Genomic DNA, 16962 nt, shown 5'->3' with positions numbered 1-16962 from the left:
CTTCCTAAGCCCAGAGCACTCCAGACACAGAGGTCAGAGCAAGGCCCCGGCTCCATGTAATAGTGTAAACCCTGCAGCAGCCAGGTCACATCTAGGAGCTAGTTTTACCTAAATTAGCCCTTCCCACTCTAGGACAGACTAAGAGGAGGGGACCAAGGGGAGGGGGACCCCTGTGGCTCCATTTTCTCCTGTTTGCAGCCACCCTGCTTCCCCTGCAGGTCCAGCTATCCTTTCCTCTCTATGGTTCCCATATCACCTGGGCTGGCCTGGTGCCCATGATGATTTTCTACACCAATGGGCTAATATTCGGTGTCTGTGGGGATAGGGTCCCAGGAATTACCCCAGCTTCTGTGTCCTACCCAACCTCCTAAACATTATGGATCAGCTGAAGGCTTTGTGGCTTAGACTTGGCCTTAGGTTGGGTTTTTCCTGTCGCTGGCTCTTGAGGTCACACTTGGCTTGAGCATGTTTGTGGCTCCTATGTTCCAGGCCCTCTCTCTTGTAGCCCTGTCTGCAACCCCTGGGACCTGTGCTTAATGTGCACCGCATATGGCTCTCACCCCGGGGTTTCATACCAGGCCAGGGTTTTGGAAGACCCCCTTGCTAGGGAAGGAGACTCAGGCCCAAAGACCCCCTTGCCCATGAACTAGCAGCTCCTACTTTCTTGTCCCCCTCTGAGGAGTCCCAGCCTGGAGGGGAGGGGCCAGACCTGGGTTCCGAGTGAAGTTGTCCACTTGCTGCAGCAGGTGCTCCTGCTGGGTGCGGACCTGGCTGAGCTGGGCCTGCAGGACTTGCATCCTCACAGTACCCGCAGGCAGGTGGGGGCGTTGCTCCGACCAGAGCAAGGAAAAGGATGGGTTGTCCTCTGCCTCCAGCGTCCCATTGTCGAAGTCAATCTCCAGGGCCCTGAGATGCTCCTGCAGATTCAGAACTGGACAACCCCACCACCACCACCACCGCACAGCATTCTTTTAGGACCTCACTAGAGTCTGAGGCATTGATCCCATTCCCAACTTCCCTGCGTTATAGGTGCATGGCCCTGACGACATAAACACATGTCCTGTGCTGTGAGGACCAGCGTGAGCACAGAGCTTTCTCTCTATCTTGCCCATGTGTGCTCTACATTTAGGCATGACATTACATGTTCACAGCACATCCCTGCAGGCATCACTCGCCTGCTCTGGGTGTGAATGCACTGCAACTACTGTGCTGGACTGACTTACTTATATGTGACCTTAATATGCACGTGATATGTGTTTATGACAGCTGGGCACACGCTGCTCTTAGTGACTATAGTGTCTACTGATGAATTGCTTTGTGAACTTAACATCTGGACAGGGAACACTTTGAAAAATAAAGTCATGTTGAAATGACTGCTAATCAACAAAGCCCCTTCCCACTCAGGGGCTGGAAACTTGATACCAGATGCTGTGGATGAAAAGGGGCCACATGCTAACCTGACTAGCTCAAGGAAGACCTGCATGGTGGCCTCCAGACTCAGAGACCTAAAGTAACCACAAAGGATGGTCTGAAATTAAGTCTTTTTAAACTAAAAGCAGTTTATGGTGGGTAGTCATGTCCTAGGCTGGTATCCTCCCTGACAAAGGTTAATCTTCACCTTAACACATTTTTGCAAAAAGAAAGTAATTTTCCTTTTTCTGGGCTCCTCAAAGCACAGGCACAAATCCTCTCATTTTCATTGTTATCATGTTAATTGTTGACTGTTACGTATCCTGCACCCACCTAAGAAGAGCATGTCTATCATTTTTCTTTTTCATCCAATCCCAGAGGTTTCCCCGCTTGGCTTCCTCCCGCCTCCCTAATCTATCACCAGTGGATTTCATGTAACCCACTTACGTCTCCTCTTTTGATTGTAATGTATAAAATGTGCAAAACTGCCGCTCTCTGAAGCATTATCTCAATTCGTTGAGATTCTGCTTCCCAGCATGTGTGGACAGTTTGGCTCAAATTAGCTCACAAAAGTTCTTCACAAGTTTGAATGCTTCTTACATTAACAATGCTCACAGCACACCCGTGTGAAATCATTGCATCTTTCACTGCTTCAGACACACACAGGCTCACATGTGCCTTCTCTCTCTCTCCCTCACACACACACACACACACACACACACACACACACACGCAAGACAACACATACTTCCCTCTTCACTTCCCCCTCTACCTCCATCTGTGAACTGAGGGACTGAGAGCTCTCTCCCAGCAGGGGGGCAGCAGTGGCCCCAGGGCTCAGCACTCACTGGAGCTCTGTGTCAGTCAGGACCATGTTTGGTCACTTGCAGAGGGACCGCACAGGGCCCAGACTGCTTTACCTTTCATCACGAGCAACCCGATGCCCGCAGAGAGCAGAATCAGGTAGATGACCACCGTGACCATGAAGCACTTCACCCCATCTCTCTTGTTAGGCTTTGCACCTGAAACACAACCCAGGAGGAAGGTGGCTGCTGCCAAGGCTGGAGAGGAGGGGGCCCCAAGCTGGGCCAGAGTCCCCTCTATTGAGTGGAGAGGACACCGAAGGCCCACTAACCTCAAATCTTCCCCAATCCTCCCTCTTGCCACAACACAGGAAGTGTCATTGTCGCCCATTCATTTGTGTGGCCAAGTGAACAACCCCCCCCAGCCCGAGCCACATATCACAGTGGGAAGAGGGTCGTCCTTAAACTGGTGTCATTGTCGAAGCTGCGGCACAGAGACTGGCCACGGCGGGCTCTGAGTAGATGTTTATCAGATGAATTAGTATCTTGACGTGTTTATTTCAAAACTCTGAGAGGAGGATTGTTCCCATTTTATAAACAAGGAGTAAAGTTTGGAGAGGTTGAAAACCCTATTAAGTTACAAGATGCAGATCTGGAATTCATGTCCAGGCCTTTGTTTTCCTTATCTTTAGATTTTGAAATTACAGCAGTAAAACAGTCTTAATATAATTAAACAATATGGAGAACACTGCAAGAGTTAAAGATTTTTCCTCAAGCCCCTGAGCTCCTGATGAGGAGGTGAGCTTGGTTAACATTCTGGGGTGTGGCCTTCCTCCCAACCCCCCCTTGCTCTCAGAAGCTTAATACCCATACACTCCTAGGTACACTTTTTTTTCTTTTAATTTTACATAAATGATATCACATTACATAGAATACAGCATCTTGCTTTCTGCAATGAATGATTTTCATGGACATTCCTCTAGTTTTCTTTGTACAGAAAGATTTAACGATTCTTTTTAACAGCTACCTGATAGTCCTTAAAAACAGAAGCTACAGTTCATGCAAATATTTCCCTACTGATGAGCTGCTTCCAGTTTGGGATGTTACAAAAGAGGTTGCAATGGCTCAGCTCCAGTCTTTTTCCTGTGCCAGCTGTCTCCCTGTTTAGAGGCAGCGAAAGGCAGGGACCTAGCCTGCAGAAGGGCCACCTCTCCGGTTACTGAGCACCCGCCCTGCTCCAGGAATTGACCATCTCTCTAACACATGCAGCAATCCTGCAAGTAAGCGTGATCATATCCTTCTACAGGGACAGACCTGGGGTTCAGAAAAGGTGAAGCCGTGGGCCCCTGACCCTAGGTCCATCCGGCTCCCAGGCCTGAGCTCACCTCGCTAGCCTATACTGAGTGCTGCCACAGGGAAAATGCAGTTGGAATGAGCCCTCAGGGCAGACTTGAGGGGAAGAAAGATGAGGAGTGAGCAGCCCGAGAGACAGAGGGGGTACTGTGAGCACCATTTTCCTTAGGGACAGGCAAGAGTGGGTTCCCATTTGACTTTTGCAATAGAGATGTATGACCGTGGTCTTTCCTATCACCCGTGGACCTGTGTCCTGCTGACATGCTTTCCAGCGCTTCTAACACATGGGGGGCTGGAGACGGTCCTGGAAGTGTCAAGAAGAGTGGGGGCTTTTGTTGGGTAGATTTTTAGTCATTGACACTTGGTTATGCTCCATATAGCACAGAGTGCCCCGCCCCTTGTACTCCCCACACAGAGGCCCACACAACTGCCTGAGTGAGCTCCCGAATACACAGCCTGGCCACGTCACTACCCTGCCTCAGCCCTTCAGGGCTGCTCACTGCCCTCAGCACAGACACCTCCCCGGCTGGTATGCGAAGCCCTCTTGCCCGCCAGCTCTCCTGGGCCTCAGCTCCTATCGTAGCTCCACACAGACCCTGCCTACTGTCGGGCCAGACATGCGTGCCTACGTCCTTCCTGCTTGGGGCACTGTATCCCTTCTGCATACACAGCCCTTCCTCCTCTCTATGGCATGACAAGTTCCTGCTCATCCTTTGGGAGTGCTGTGGAGCTTCTCCTGCTCCAAAACACATCCTCTGGTTCCCCTGAGCTTTGTGAGACCCTGATCTGTTTCCACCTGTTGCGGCACCAATCACCCTGAACTGTCTGTGTGTCTCAGGCTCCCCACATGGTCTGGGAGCTTCTTGGGCTCTCTTCCAGCACCCACATGGTGTCTGGCACACCGTGTGTGCTGGAAAGATGATGACTGAACAGAACAAATGAAGGGATGACTGAGTGGCTGCACCTGTGTGGGTCCTGTGAATGCGTGGAATTGACTCTCCTAGTTTAGAAGTGTTGAAAGAACATTGGCAATACAAGTTAGGGCTTCAGGTGTCCATACAAACATCACGGTGGGGATGGATAACCCACATGGGAAGCCTTGCATGTCACAAATGATGGTGGACGGTGGATACAATCTACAGATAGAAATAAACTTGATGAAACATAACATGGGTGGAAATGGAAACATAAAGTGTGTTTCAGAGACACAAGCATTATAGAGGTCAAAGGTGGGGGTGAGGGGCAGCATGGAAGACATAGCTATGTTCAAACTAGATGGTAGGAGCATAGTGGAAGCATCTGAGTAAGGACAAGGAGAGGAGAAACAGACATGATAGAATGCTAGGAGTAGTTCATGGATGTCCATGGAGGCCCAGAATGCTTTGCTATGTCAGAACTATCCCCTGGCATAGAGGCAAGATGTCTTAGAAACTGGTCATTTTGGATCTATGGGCATTATCTAACTCACTCTGTATAAAGCAGGGCATCTGATAAATTACTTACCCTCTATTCTGATCAATTCATCTTTTAGAGGGTAGAAGAAACTGCTAAGGAATATCTACTCTAAGCCCGGTGTGCCCATGAGAAATTGTTGCTTCAATGAGAGAAAGGAAAAATCTCAGATGAGCAAGAAGGAGCTTCCCTGAAGTAAACGATGGTGAGTCCGGCTGAAGATTTTAGGGGAGCAGTTTTCAGAAACTTGACAACTCTATTTTCTGATACACAATGGGAATATGGCTCCAGAGGGAAATAAAATTTCAATTTTATAAAAGATCTTAATGAAGAAAGAAAGACTGCATACAAACTCTAGGGTTCCCAGGCCTACTATCTCCCAGCCCCTGCTCCCGTGGCAGAAGGCAGCGGTGGACTCACCCCTCTTCCGCGGTAACACTAGTGGAGATCAAGCAGGAGCACCCTGCCCTGCTCCCAGGGATGGGCTGTTAGTGAGCTAGACCAGGCAGTGGTCTCCGCCCCATGGGTGATAGTTCCCATCCCACCTGGTAACACTGGGCAGTCTGGAAAAGTGCCTTCTGCCCCTACAGACAGCACCAGCTGGGAGCCAGCAAGAATGCCAATAGCATCAGGTGAACAAAGCAGACCAGAATAGCACTGAAAACTAAATTGTTTTTGAAACCACAGCCCACAGAAGAGGGCTAGAATCTATGCAATAAACCCAAACAGTGTGACTATTTACTAAAATAGAATGTAAATGGGATCCAGAGTCTCCTGACATACTATACATAATGTCCATTATACAATGAAAAATCTGAGAAGAGAGAAAACTACAACTTGAATGAGAAGAGATAATCAACAGATGTCAGAATTATGACACAGATATTAAAATTATTCAATAAGGATTTTAAAGCAACCATAACAAAAGTGTTTTAATGAACAATTACAAATGCTCTTGAAACAAAAAATGTTAATCTCATAAAAATATAGGATATTAAAAAAATCAAATGAAAATGTAGAACTTAAAAACACTGAAAAAGTATTTAAATCTGATTAGAGGGCTCAATAATAAAAACTGTCCAATCTGAAAAACAGAAAATTCTCTCTCTCTCTCTCACCCCCCCCACACACACACAGCTCCAGCCTTAGAGACCTGTGAATCAATAAAAAACACACAAAATATTGACATCACTGAAGTCCCAGAACGAGTGAGGCTGAAAAAATATTCAAAGAAATAATGGTGGCCAAAAACTTCTCAGATTTAGTGAAAGACATAAATTCAAGAAATTGAGAAAACTCAATCATGATAGATGCAAAGAAATCAATATCACCTGGCTGGGCGTGGCTCAGCTGTTGAGCATTGACCTAGGGTCCAGGAGGTGGTGGTTTGATTCCTGGTCAGGGCCCAAGCCCAAGCTGCAGGCTGGATCCCCAGTCAGGGCGTGCAGGAGGCAGCCGATCAATAACTCTCTTATCATTGATGTTTCTATCTCTCCCCCCCCATCCCTTCCTCTCTCTGAAATCAATAAAGACATATTAAAAAAAAATACTCACAGCTTCCGGAACCCTCTCTTCTACTTGCCAGTCTCCCCACTCCACCCCACCTTTCCCTTAAAAAAAAAAAAAAAAAAGAAAGAAATCAATACCAAGACACATCACAAGTAAAATTCTGAAAAGTATCTAGATAAAGAGAAAATTAAAAATCTAAAGAAAAAGGAAAACTCTTAAAAGCAGCCAAGAGAAAAATGGCACATTGCCTATGAAGGTATACCAAAGTGAATGACTGAAGACTTCTCATCTGAAACCAATGGAATGACACTTTTTTTTTTCCTATGCTAAAAGAAACAGATTATCAACCATGAATTTTATATCCAATGAAAGCATCTTTTAAGAATGAATAGGAAATAAAGAGGTTCTCAGATGAAGGGAAACTAAGAGAAGTTATTGGTAGATATTGGCAGAGTTGTTTAAAAAGCATGATCCCACTATATAAAAGAAATAAAAACAAGAGAGCTTCCATTCACATGAGGCAAAAATTGATACAAATGAAAGGAGAACTAGATAAAACCACAATTATAATTGGGGACTTTAACAACTAACTCTCAGAAATTGATATAAAAATCAGCAAAAGTATAGAATTGAAGAACACCACAAAGCAGCAGGATTGCCTTGGCATGAAAATGAGACAAAGACTGTACAAGAAAAGAAAAAAAAAAAATCAATGTCTCTCATGAAATTTGACACAAAAATCTTCAACAAAATATTAGTAATGCATAAAGCAATGTATAAAAAGAATCTATATACCACGACTAAATGGAGTTTCCAGATATGCAAGGCTAGTTCAATATCTAAAAATCAATCAATATGATTCACCATATCAACAGACTAAAGAAGAAAAATTACATAATCATCTAATTGAAACAGAAAAAGCACTTGACAAAATCCAATTTATAAGAAAACTCTCATAATTATAATTTAAAATTTTAACTCTCATAATAACAAATTCATAATAAAAACTCTCAGAAAACTAGAAAGAGAGAAATTCCTCAACTTAAAAAAAAATACCCAAAGTTAATATGGTTCTTAATGGTGAGACAGACACTTTTCTCCTAAGATTGAAAACTAGGCAAGGATGTCTGTTCTCACTCTCTTACTCAATCACATTTCTACTGGCAAATATGTGGGAATCAAAATTAAAACATGATGGCATTTACAATCATTCCAAAGAAAATAAAATATTTAGACATAATTTAACGAAATGTGTAGCGTCTCTATATGCTGACAATTACAAAATCTTGATTTAAAAATCAAAGGCCTAAATAAATATAGAGACATGCCATGTTCATGGATTGCAAGACTGAACTTAGTAAAGATGTCAATTATCAAATTTATCTATAGGTGCATTTCAATTCTTATATGATTCTAGCAAGGTTTTCTGTAGGTATAGATAAGCTTATCCTAAAATTTAATAGAAAGGCAAAGCCATAAAATAGTTAAAATAATCTTGAACACAAAGAATAAAATGTGATAACTTGATATTAAGGCTTAAAATAAACTTATAGTAATCAAGACAATGTGGTATTGGTGGATAGACATACAGATCAATGGAACAGAGTAAAGAAGACAGAAATAGACCTACACAAATATATCCAATTGATTTTTGACAAAGGGGCAAAGCTAATTTAATGGAAGGATAGCCTTTTCAGCAAAAGGTGTTGGAGCAATTGGACATCCAAAGGCAACACAAACAAAACAAAACAAAACAAAACCTTGACCTAGACTTCACATCTAATGGAAAAATCAACTCAATTTTTCCAAGATGGAGTTGGACTGAGTGGAAACTACACTGACACTCTCCCAGGACCAAACTGGAATTACAACTAAAATACAGAAAAACCATCCTGAATAATCAACTGCAACTGAAGATGAGCTGGAGAGCAACCCCATCACCAAGGAGGGAAAGTGGAGACCACTAGAGACTGGTAGGAAGTATGAAGGCATGAGAGGGCTGGCTGGGTTCCCACAGGCAGCAACTGGAGGTCCAGAGGGATATCTCAGCTGTGGGGGGTCCCACTGAGATCTAGGGTCTGAGCCCCAAGTTGAGCTCCCCAACCCATAGCACCAGAACTGAGAAAGGTGCCCACATAACATCAGGCTGTGAAAAGCAGCAGGGTTTCTGCCTGCCAGGGAGAGAAGGCTGGAACTGCAGGCACCCTCTTAAAGAGATAATGCACAAAGTTTCCTGTGCAGCCACTCACCTTGGGCTCCAGCAGAGGCAGAGTGGACTAGAGCAGTGTGAGGAGAATCCAGGGGGGTTAGCTGGGGGAATAGATTTCAAAGAGCACCCATCTACACCCTGGTGCTGCACCCCATACTGCAGAGGACACCTTTCTCAGGCAGGTATTTACCTTCCAAGCAACTTTTGCCTGTGGCAGAAACAATTGCCCTACCCTGCTGGAAAACCTGTGGCCCCACCCCATGGAGTTTCTACAACCTGAGGCTAATTAAGAGACTGAATAACAGCCTCTGGGTGCTTTGAGTCTGCCTAATTTGCTCCTGGACCAAGGGCTTAGAAAAGCGGACCTTGGTGCTTGTCTTGGTCCTGTCCAAACACACCCAGCCCCAGCAGAGGGAACCAGAAACTGTGGAGTATAGAAAACTTCAAACAGGGTACTCAAGGCCAGTCACAAACAGCGTATGACATTGGCTGCACCAGAGACCATCTGAAAGAATGGAAGTCCTAGTAGATCTACCTAATATATAGAAACAAAACCAAACAAGCAGCCAAAATGGGGAGACAAAAAAACAAGCTCCAAATAAAAGAATTCTCCAGAAGAAGAGCGAAATGAAATGGAGATAAGCAACCTCTCAGATATAGAATTCAGAATACTGATTATAAGGATGCTGAACAGTCTGAGAAAAGAAATGAAAACTATAAAGAAAATTAAGAATACATAATAGAAATAAAAAAAAAAAGCATTGGAAGGAATGAACAGCAGATTAGCAGAAGCTGAAGATTGGATCGGCAAATTAGAAGACAGGGTAGAAAGCACTGAATCAGAGAACCAAAAAGAAAAAACAATTAAAAAACAGAACAGTTTAAGGGAGCTGTGGGAAAACATGAAACACAACAATATTCACATCATAGGAGTGCCAGAAGATCTAGAAAGCAGGTCTAGAAAATAAGCAAGGGTTAGAGAACCTATTCGAAGAAATAATGGCAGAAAACTTTCTTAACCTGGTCAAGGAAAAAGTCACACAAGTTCAGGAAGCACAGAGAGTCCCAAGCAAAAAGAATCCAAAGAGGCCCATGCCCAGACACATCATAATTAAAATGCCAAAAATTCAAAACAAAGAGAGAATGTTAAAGGCAGCAGGGAAAAGCAATCTGTTACCTACAAAGGAGCTCCCATATGGCTGTCAGCTGACTTCTCATCAGAAACTCTACAGGCCAGAAGGGAATGGCATGAAGTATTTACGGTAACACAAAACAAGGATCTGAAACCAAGACTACTCTATCCAGCAAGGCTATCATTCAAAATAGATGGTGAAATAAAGAGCTTCCCAGACAAAAAGGGCTAAAGGAGTTTATCACCACCAAACCAGTATTGCAAGAAATATTAAAGGGACTGCTGTAATAAGAAGTTGAAATAGAGAAAAAGAGAAACATAGGCATAAAGAAATAAAATGGTAATAGATAAATACCTATCAATAATAACCTTAACTATAAATGGAATAAATGTTCCAATCAAAAGACATAGGGTAGCTGAATGGATAAGAAAACATGACCCAAATACATGCTGTCTACAAGGGACCCACCTCAGGACAAAAGACTCACACAGGCTTGGAAAAAAAACCACTTCTGGAGGACTTTAAAGGAGAGATGGACAGCAGCACAGTCAGTAGCAGGCTTTAACATCCCACTGACTTTACTGGATAGATCTTCCAGACAAAAAGTCAACAAGGAAACAGTGTCTCTAAATGGCACATTAGATCAGATGGATTTAATTGACATTTAGAAAATATTTCACTCCAAAGCTGCAGAATAGGCATCCTCCTCAAGTGCACATGGGACATTTTCAAAGATAGACCACATGTTAGGACACAAAACAAGACTCTGCAAGTTCAGGAAGATTGAAATCATATCAAGCATCTTCTTGGACATTTACACTATGGAATACTATGCAGTTTTAAAAAAGAAAGATCTCTCACCCTTTGAGACAGCATGGTGGGACCTGGAGAGTATTATGCTAAGCGAAATAAGCCAGGCAGAGAAAGATAAGTGTCACATGATCTCACTCATATGTGGAATCTAATGAACAAAATAAACCAATGAACAAAATAGATCCAGAGACATAGAAGCATGGAACAGACTGATGAATCTCAGAGGGAAGGTGGGGGTGGGTGGGTGGGGAGAGATTAACATAAGAATTTATATGAATATATGCATAACCCATGGACACAGACAATAGTGGGCTGAAGGTCTGGGGGAGTGGTACAGGGTAGAAGGGATCAATGGGGGAAAAGGGGATATTTGTACTACTTTCAACAATAAAGATAGATTACTCATAGTAAACCCTGGACTTAACTTTAAAATGTAAAACTATAAACCTTTTTAGGATTAAGCATAAGAGAAGATCCTCAGGACCCAGAGCTAGATGAAGAGTTGTTCTACTTGACACCAAAAACACAATCCGAAAAAGGAAAAATTGAAAAGTTGAACCTCAATAGAACTAAATAATTTTGCTTTGCAAAAGACTTTAAGAGAATGAAAAGAAATTACAAACTGGGAGAGAATATTTGCAACATATCTAGCAGAGGACTTGTATTGTGAATATATAAAGAACTCTCAAAAGTAAACAATAAAAAAACCCAATCTAATTAAAACATTGGCAAAAGACAGGCAGAGATATTCACCAAAGAGAGTATACAAATGGTAAATAAGCACATGAAAAAATATTCAACATCATTAGCCATTAGGAAAATGCAAATTAAAATTGCAGTGAGACATCACTATCATACACCTATCACAATGGCTCAAATAAAAATAGTAATACTGCCAATTAAAGATGCAAAGAAACTGGATCTATTGTATGTTGCTGGTGAGAATGTGAAATGCTACATCCACACTGGAAAAATAGATCAGCTGCTTGTTGAGAAACCAAACATACACTTAAAGTCCAGCAACTGCGCTTTTGGACATTTATCCCAGAGAAATAAAAACTTATGCTCACACATAAACTTTTACTAAATAGTCATAGCAGAGTTATTTGTAATAGCCCAAACTGGAAACAACCCAAATGCCTTTCCATGGGTGAACTATTAAACCGTGGCACATTCCCATCAAAGAATAATATTCATTAATAAAAAGAAATAACTATTGATACACATATCACCTAGGATGGATCTTAAGGGAATTATGCTATGTGGAAAAGAGCCAATCCTAAAAAAGCTGCATACTGTGTAATTCCACTTATATAACATCCTTTAATTAACAAAATTATAGAGATGCATCACTGATTAGAGGTTGTTGGGGAGAGTCATTGCTGGTGGGGAGTGAGGGGTAGGTGTGGCTACGAGGAGTGGCATGAGAGAGATTTTTGCGGTGATGGAACACACATCCTGTACTCTGATTTGGATGGTGGTTACACAGATATGCACATATGATTAAACTGTAGAGTTCTATGTTCACACACAGAAATGAGTGCATGTAAAACTAATGTATCTAAATAAGCTCTGTAGGTTGCACAATGCCAATTTCCAAGTTGGGATATTGTACCATAGCGATGTGAGATGTCATTACTGGGGAAAACTTGAAGCGGGTCACAGAGACTTCCATGTACTTTCTTTTTTTTTTTTGCAACTTTCTGTAAATCTATAATTATTTCTAAATAAAAAGTTTTTTTAAAAAAAACATGAACAAACAAAACACCCCTAGGGTAAAGCCAGATGCTTAAAAGATGTTGAGAAATAGTGACACGGCAAAGAACAAATGACACGAATATATAGCAGTCATGGCAGCAAGGCTGACCCTGAATGGACTCCAGGGTTAAGGTGTTGGGAAAAGTTTTTAAATTGTCTGTAGAGCAGGAAAAAGGGACAACTGGTCTCCAGGTTGGGAGCCAATGCTTAATGTTAATTAAAGCAAACAACAGCCCTGCCGGGTGAATCAGTTGGTTGGAGCTTGGTCCCGTACACCAGAACGGGTGTGGGTTTGATTTGATTCCTGGTGGGGGCACACACCTAGGTTGGGGGTTTGACCCTAGGTTGGGGGTTTGATCCCCATCGGAGTGCATCTGGGAGGCAACTGATCTCACATCGATGTTTCTTGCTCTCCCTTCCCTTCTCTCTCTAAAAATCAATAGAATCATATCTTTGGGTGAGGATTTAAAAAAACAAAGCAAAAAAACTCAAAACTTTTCTATCTGTATTTTTGGGGGTCTTCTCTGTCCAGAAGAATGCTCTTCAAAGATGAGGAAAAGATAGATGCAGATAAATATAAATTACCAGGGACTGAAGTGGAGGGGCATGGGAGACACGGTACATACTTGCAGCGAGTGGAAAAGTAAGTCCTGGGAACCCGTGCACAGCATGGTGCCTACAGACAACACTGTTATAAACATCAGACTTGCTAAGAGACTGCATTGTAACTGCTCTCGACACCAGAAGACCTGATCAGTCTGTGGTGTGACAGAGGGGTTAGCTAAAGCCACAATGACAATCACACTGCAGTGTAATGCATCAAATCAATATATTGTACACCTTTAATTTACGCATGTCAATAAAAAAACTAAAAATAAATAAGTATATAAGTTCTTCAGGCTAAAATTAGTGGGAGGAAACATCATGAAGAAAGACGTGCAGCCTGAAACAGGGCTTAGGGTGAGAAGTCGGACAGGCGACATTCCACAGGCCTGCAAGAGGCTGACGTGGGGGCAGAACCCCTGAGAAACCAGACGCATGAGGAGAGTTACGGGAAGATGCGAGCAACAGGGGGCACATCCCGGAGAGTGTTAACAGGGACAAACCCAAAGTCTCTGGGTCAGGCTCAAATGCTCCATGACTGATGCAGGAAATGCAGCTGATAGCAGCTCAGGAGGAAAGACCTGGGGTCTTGTTGGACCTACAGGGCTCAAGCCTCTTCAGAAAAACTAAGGCAACCTTCGCAGAAATAAACCAATCAGTGAAGATGCCCGGAGCCATTCAGTGCTGAAACAAGTAGTTGTATTCATCCGGGTAAGACCTGATGGGGTCGCTATGTTACAGAGCCCCATAGGGATCGCTGTCCACAATGGCACTCATCTAGAAAGTTCCATTTGTTCTGTGATCTTTGTACGAGAAGACAGAAAGTCGGAAATACATTTAGGAAAATATTCCTTCCATGCCAACTGGAGTGACTTTGTTTCTTGGTTGGATATTTAGTCAGTGGCAGCCACAACCCAAGTCAGAAATCTGGGACTCACCCTTGCCCCTTTCGTCTCCCCCACTTGCGGGGTGCCGCCTTGTGGTCCCACTGGTTGACTGCTAACATTTCTCCAGACTGCCCTCTTTCCTTCTTTGCAGCCACTGCCTCTCATCATCTCTCACTGCCACGCTCCTCTGTCCCCAGCATTACTCTTTCCAGTTTGCTCCATCAATCTCAAATGCACACCAACGCCTCTCAGCCCAGCTTCAGCCCCTTCAAAGCTCCCCTTCATTGTCCCTAGCATGAAGTCCGTATTACCTGGCCCTAGCCTCACTCCCCACCCACCTTTCCCCACCCAACTTTGGCCCACCCATATTGAGCTGTTGTATTTCTCTGAATACTCCTCGTGAATATATCTTACACATATGGTTTCCTACCCCACCCCAGCCACCATACCGTTCTCTAACCAATCCCCTTTACCCATTAAACTTTAGCACAGGTCTCAGCTCTGACCTCCAGGGCCCACACCAGACTCCTGTGTAATGTCCTGTGTAAATATCAGGTACAGCCAGCCGGTGGTGCACTGTATAGAAATAGGTTATGGGCAGGCTCACCCTGCCAGGCTCCTGCCACCGCGGACAGGACTGTGGGCTCCCTGAGGCCAGAGGCTGCCTTTATCTTTGTCTGTTTCCTCGGTGCTGGGTGCAACGCCCAGCAGGTAGCGGGTGCTGAATAGGTTTGATCAGTTGACTTTGTTTGAACAATTCAGTATCTTAAAAGTCATATATCCAGAATGCTGCATTCCCCACAGTTCTGAATAGCCAGCAGCTACTAAAGTCATTCGCCTGCATGCCTTTTCTGTTACCACACTGTAAATTCCTAAAGGCAGCCCCCCAGGCCCTTCATCTTTGTACCTCCATAAATCCAACCAGCGAGGTGCACAAACAGATGCAGGATGAGAGGGGCACTGAGGCCGGCAGACAGAGCTGCAGTAGCTCCAGAAAAGCATGGGAGTGGAAGAGGCTGACTGACTTGGAAGGCGATTTGCAGAGCATGTTGTAGAGTGGGAGACCAGAGCTCCGCTGTGGGAAGCACTCACTGGTGACTTTAAATGCTACAAATTCTAGAAGATTTAAACAATGCATCACCCATGTAACACTGAGCAAAAAAAATAAAGACAACAGAGTGGACTGAACTTTTAAAATCTGAGTTTAACCTAAATAAACTAATTATGAAGCTATGGACATATCTTAGCCAACGGGAAATAGAAAAAGCACTCCCTGGTCAACACATCAGTTATAACAGTCACCTTAAAGAATTTCAAAGGAATTGCATTAAATAAATATGAGGCTTCAGTTCTGTGGAACGTTTTCATTCCTCTTGTTTTGTGTTGCGATTTCATCACACAGCCTGTGTGTCAGACTAAGACACTAATAGAAAGGAGGGGCATATGATAAGTATTAGCATTAATCGTATGGAAATACAATTGAAAGAAATTGTGAAGCTTAAAAAGTCCCACTATATGTTGAAAACACAGCATCTATTGTTAGCATTACACAAATTCTACATTGAAGCTTCCAGAAATGTATCAGTGAGAGTCTGTGGTGCAAACCCAGACTTCCTATGGACACCTCTAGTCTTCCGTCGCCAGCAGAAAGCCTACCTCACTAGGCAATGTCATTATTGGGGAGTAGTACTTTACCACTGATTTCAAAGGCCTCCATTGTAGACAATACGGTTTGGTCCAGAGCAGCTCTTCCTCCAGTGCTAGCTAAGAACTCTTCCTCTTTGAGAATTTCCGTTTTTTCCATCGCGAAGCTTTATAGATGGTCAAAGTCCTGGAGCCAGCAGAAATGCTTCCCTCAGGAGGAACCACTCAGGGAAAGATTGTTCCCATTTGACTACAGTAGCTACTTGTAGATCATGCAGCACTTCCCTTTGGCTCTGATTTCTGAATTTGCAAAATGCTTCCTGCCATGATCAGGATTAGGCATTTCCCAGAAAAGGGCTTTTCACTTGTGCAGCTCCTGCTTGGTGCAGCTGCTTGTTAAGGGGACCGACACAAGTCCCTTGCTCTCAGGCTCTCGAGAACGGAGAGCTGATGACATCGGGAAGGCTATTTCTCTACCTCCCCTCTCCCTACCTAAGCCCAGTCCCAGCTCCTTGCCCCAGGATCTCTTCAGCCCACACTGAAACCTCCCTCCTCTGACCTTTTACTCTTGGGGTTCATCTTTGCCACTCAAAGTGTGGACCATGGACCGGTAGCATTGGTATCACCGGGAAACTTGTTAGAAATGAAGTCTCAGGTCCCACCTCATATAGATTAAATTCAGCTGATGTATGTACATGTTAGCATGCAGAAGCACTGTTCCATGCACACAGTTTAGCCTTCGGTTGTATTTCCCCCGACAGTTTTCCATGTTCCATGTGTGCACATGTGTGCTTGCTCTGCCCCAGGGAGATCTGAGGAACCTGAGGGGAGAAACCCTTTCTTTCTGTCTCCTGAGCTGGGCCTACCTGCCCTACGGGGAGGTCGTATGGTGCAGAGGTTAAGACACAGACCCCAGGAGCTCGAATGCCTGGGTTCAAAGTTCACTTCTTCCACAGGGCCTGCTAATTCACTTTCTTTGCCCTGTGGCATGGCAGAAAGCAAAAGAGGAAACTCCCACAAGGCAGTTTCCCCAGTGGGGCCCACAATTTCAACATTCAGTAAGTCTCTGGTTTCCGAGGGCTGGGAACAGGAGCCCGAACAGAGAAGGTTGGAAGGAGACTCCTGGAAGTGAAGCAATGGAGGCAGCTGGCAGCTCGGTCAGAGTTTCAGGGGTTTTTCCCTGCCGGAGGGAAATCCCCCAGGCAAAGGCAACCCCTCGCTTAGGCTGCAGCGCCTCCTCTCTCTACGTGGTCAGCTCAGCTCTGACCCAAGGCATCCTCAGGGGTGGGGACAGGGAAGGGACTCATTGGAAAACTCAGTGGGTGGCGTACCTAGCGACACCATCCTTGGAGGGAGCATTCAGTGGATGCCAAGTGTAGACATTTTCA

The 16962-nt window shown here is 44.1% G+C and overlaps 1 protein-coding gene across 1 annotated transcript in view; it reads right to left on the bottom strand.

The window, feature by feature from the left end:
- Nucleotides 1–15860, bottom strand: part of MARCO (macrophage receptor with collagenous structure) — a 34450-nt gene extending 18590 nt beyond the window's left edge. Inside the window, exons 1-3 of the mRNA XM_081143543.1 lie at nt 15626–15860; nt 2331–2432; nt 710–931 (exon numbers count right to left, since the gene is read on the bottom strand). Coding sequence (XP_080999669.1) covers nt 710–931; nt 2331–2432; nt 15626–15734 — 433 coding nt within the window. The 5' untranslated portion in view covers nt 15735–15860. The remainder of the gene's footprint in view (nt 1–709; nt 932–2330; nt 2433–15625) is intronic.
- Nucleotides 15861–16962: the final 1102 nt, after the last annotated feature.

Source organism: Miniopterus schreibersii (assembly GCF_964146895.1).
Source record: "Miniopterus schreibersii genome assembly, chromosome: 7".
In the NCBI taxonomy this organism is placed as follows: domain Eukaryota; kingdom Metazoa; phylum Chordata; class Mammalia; order Chiroptera; family Miniopteridae; genus Miniopterus; species Miniopterus schreibersii.
Note: the sequence above shows the minus strand (reverse complement) of the source record. Positions and strands in the feature narration are given on the sequence as shown.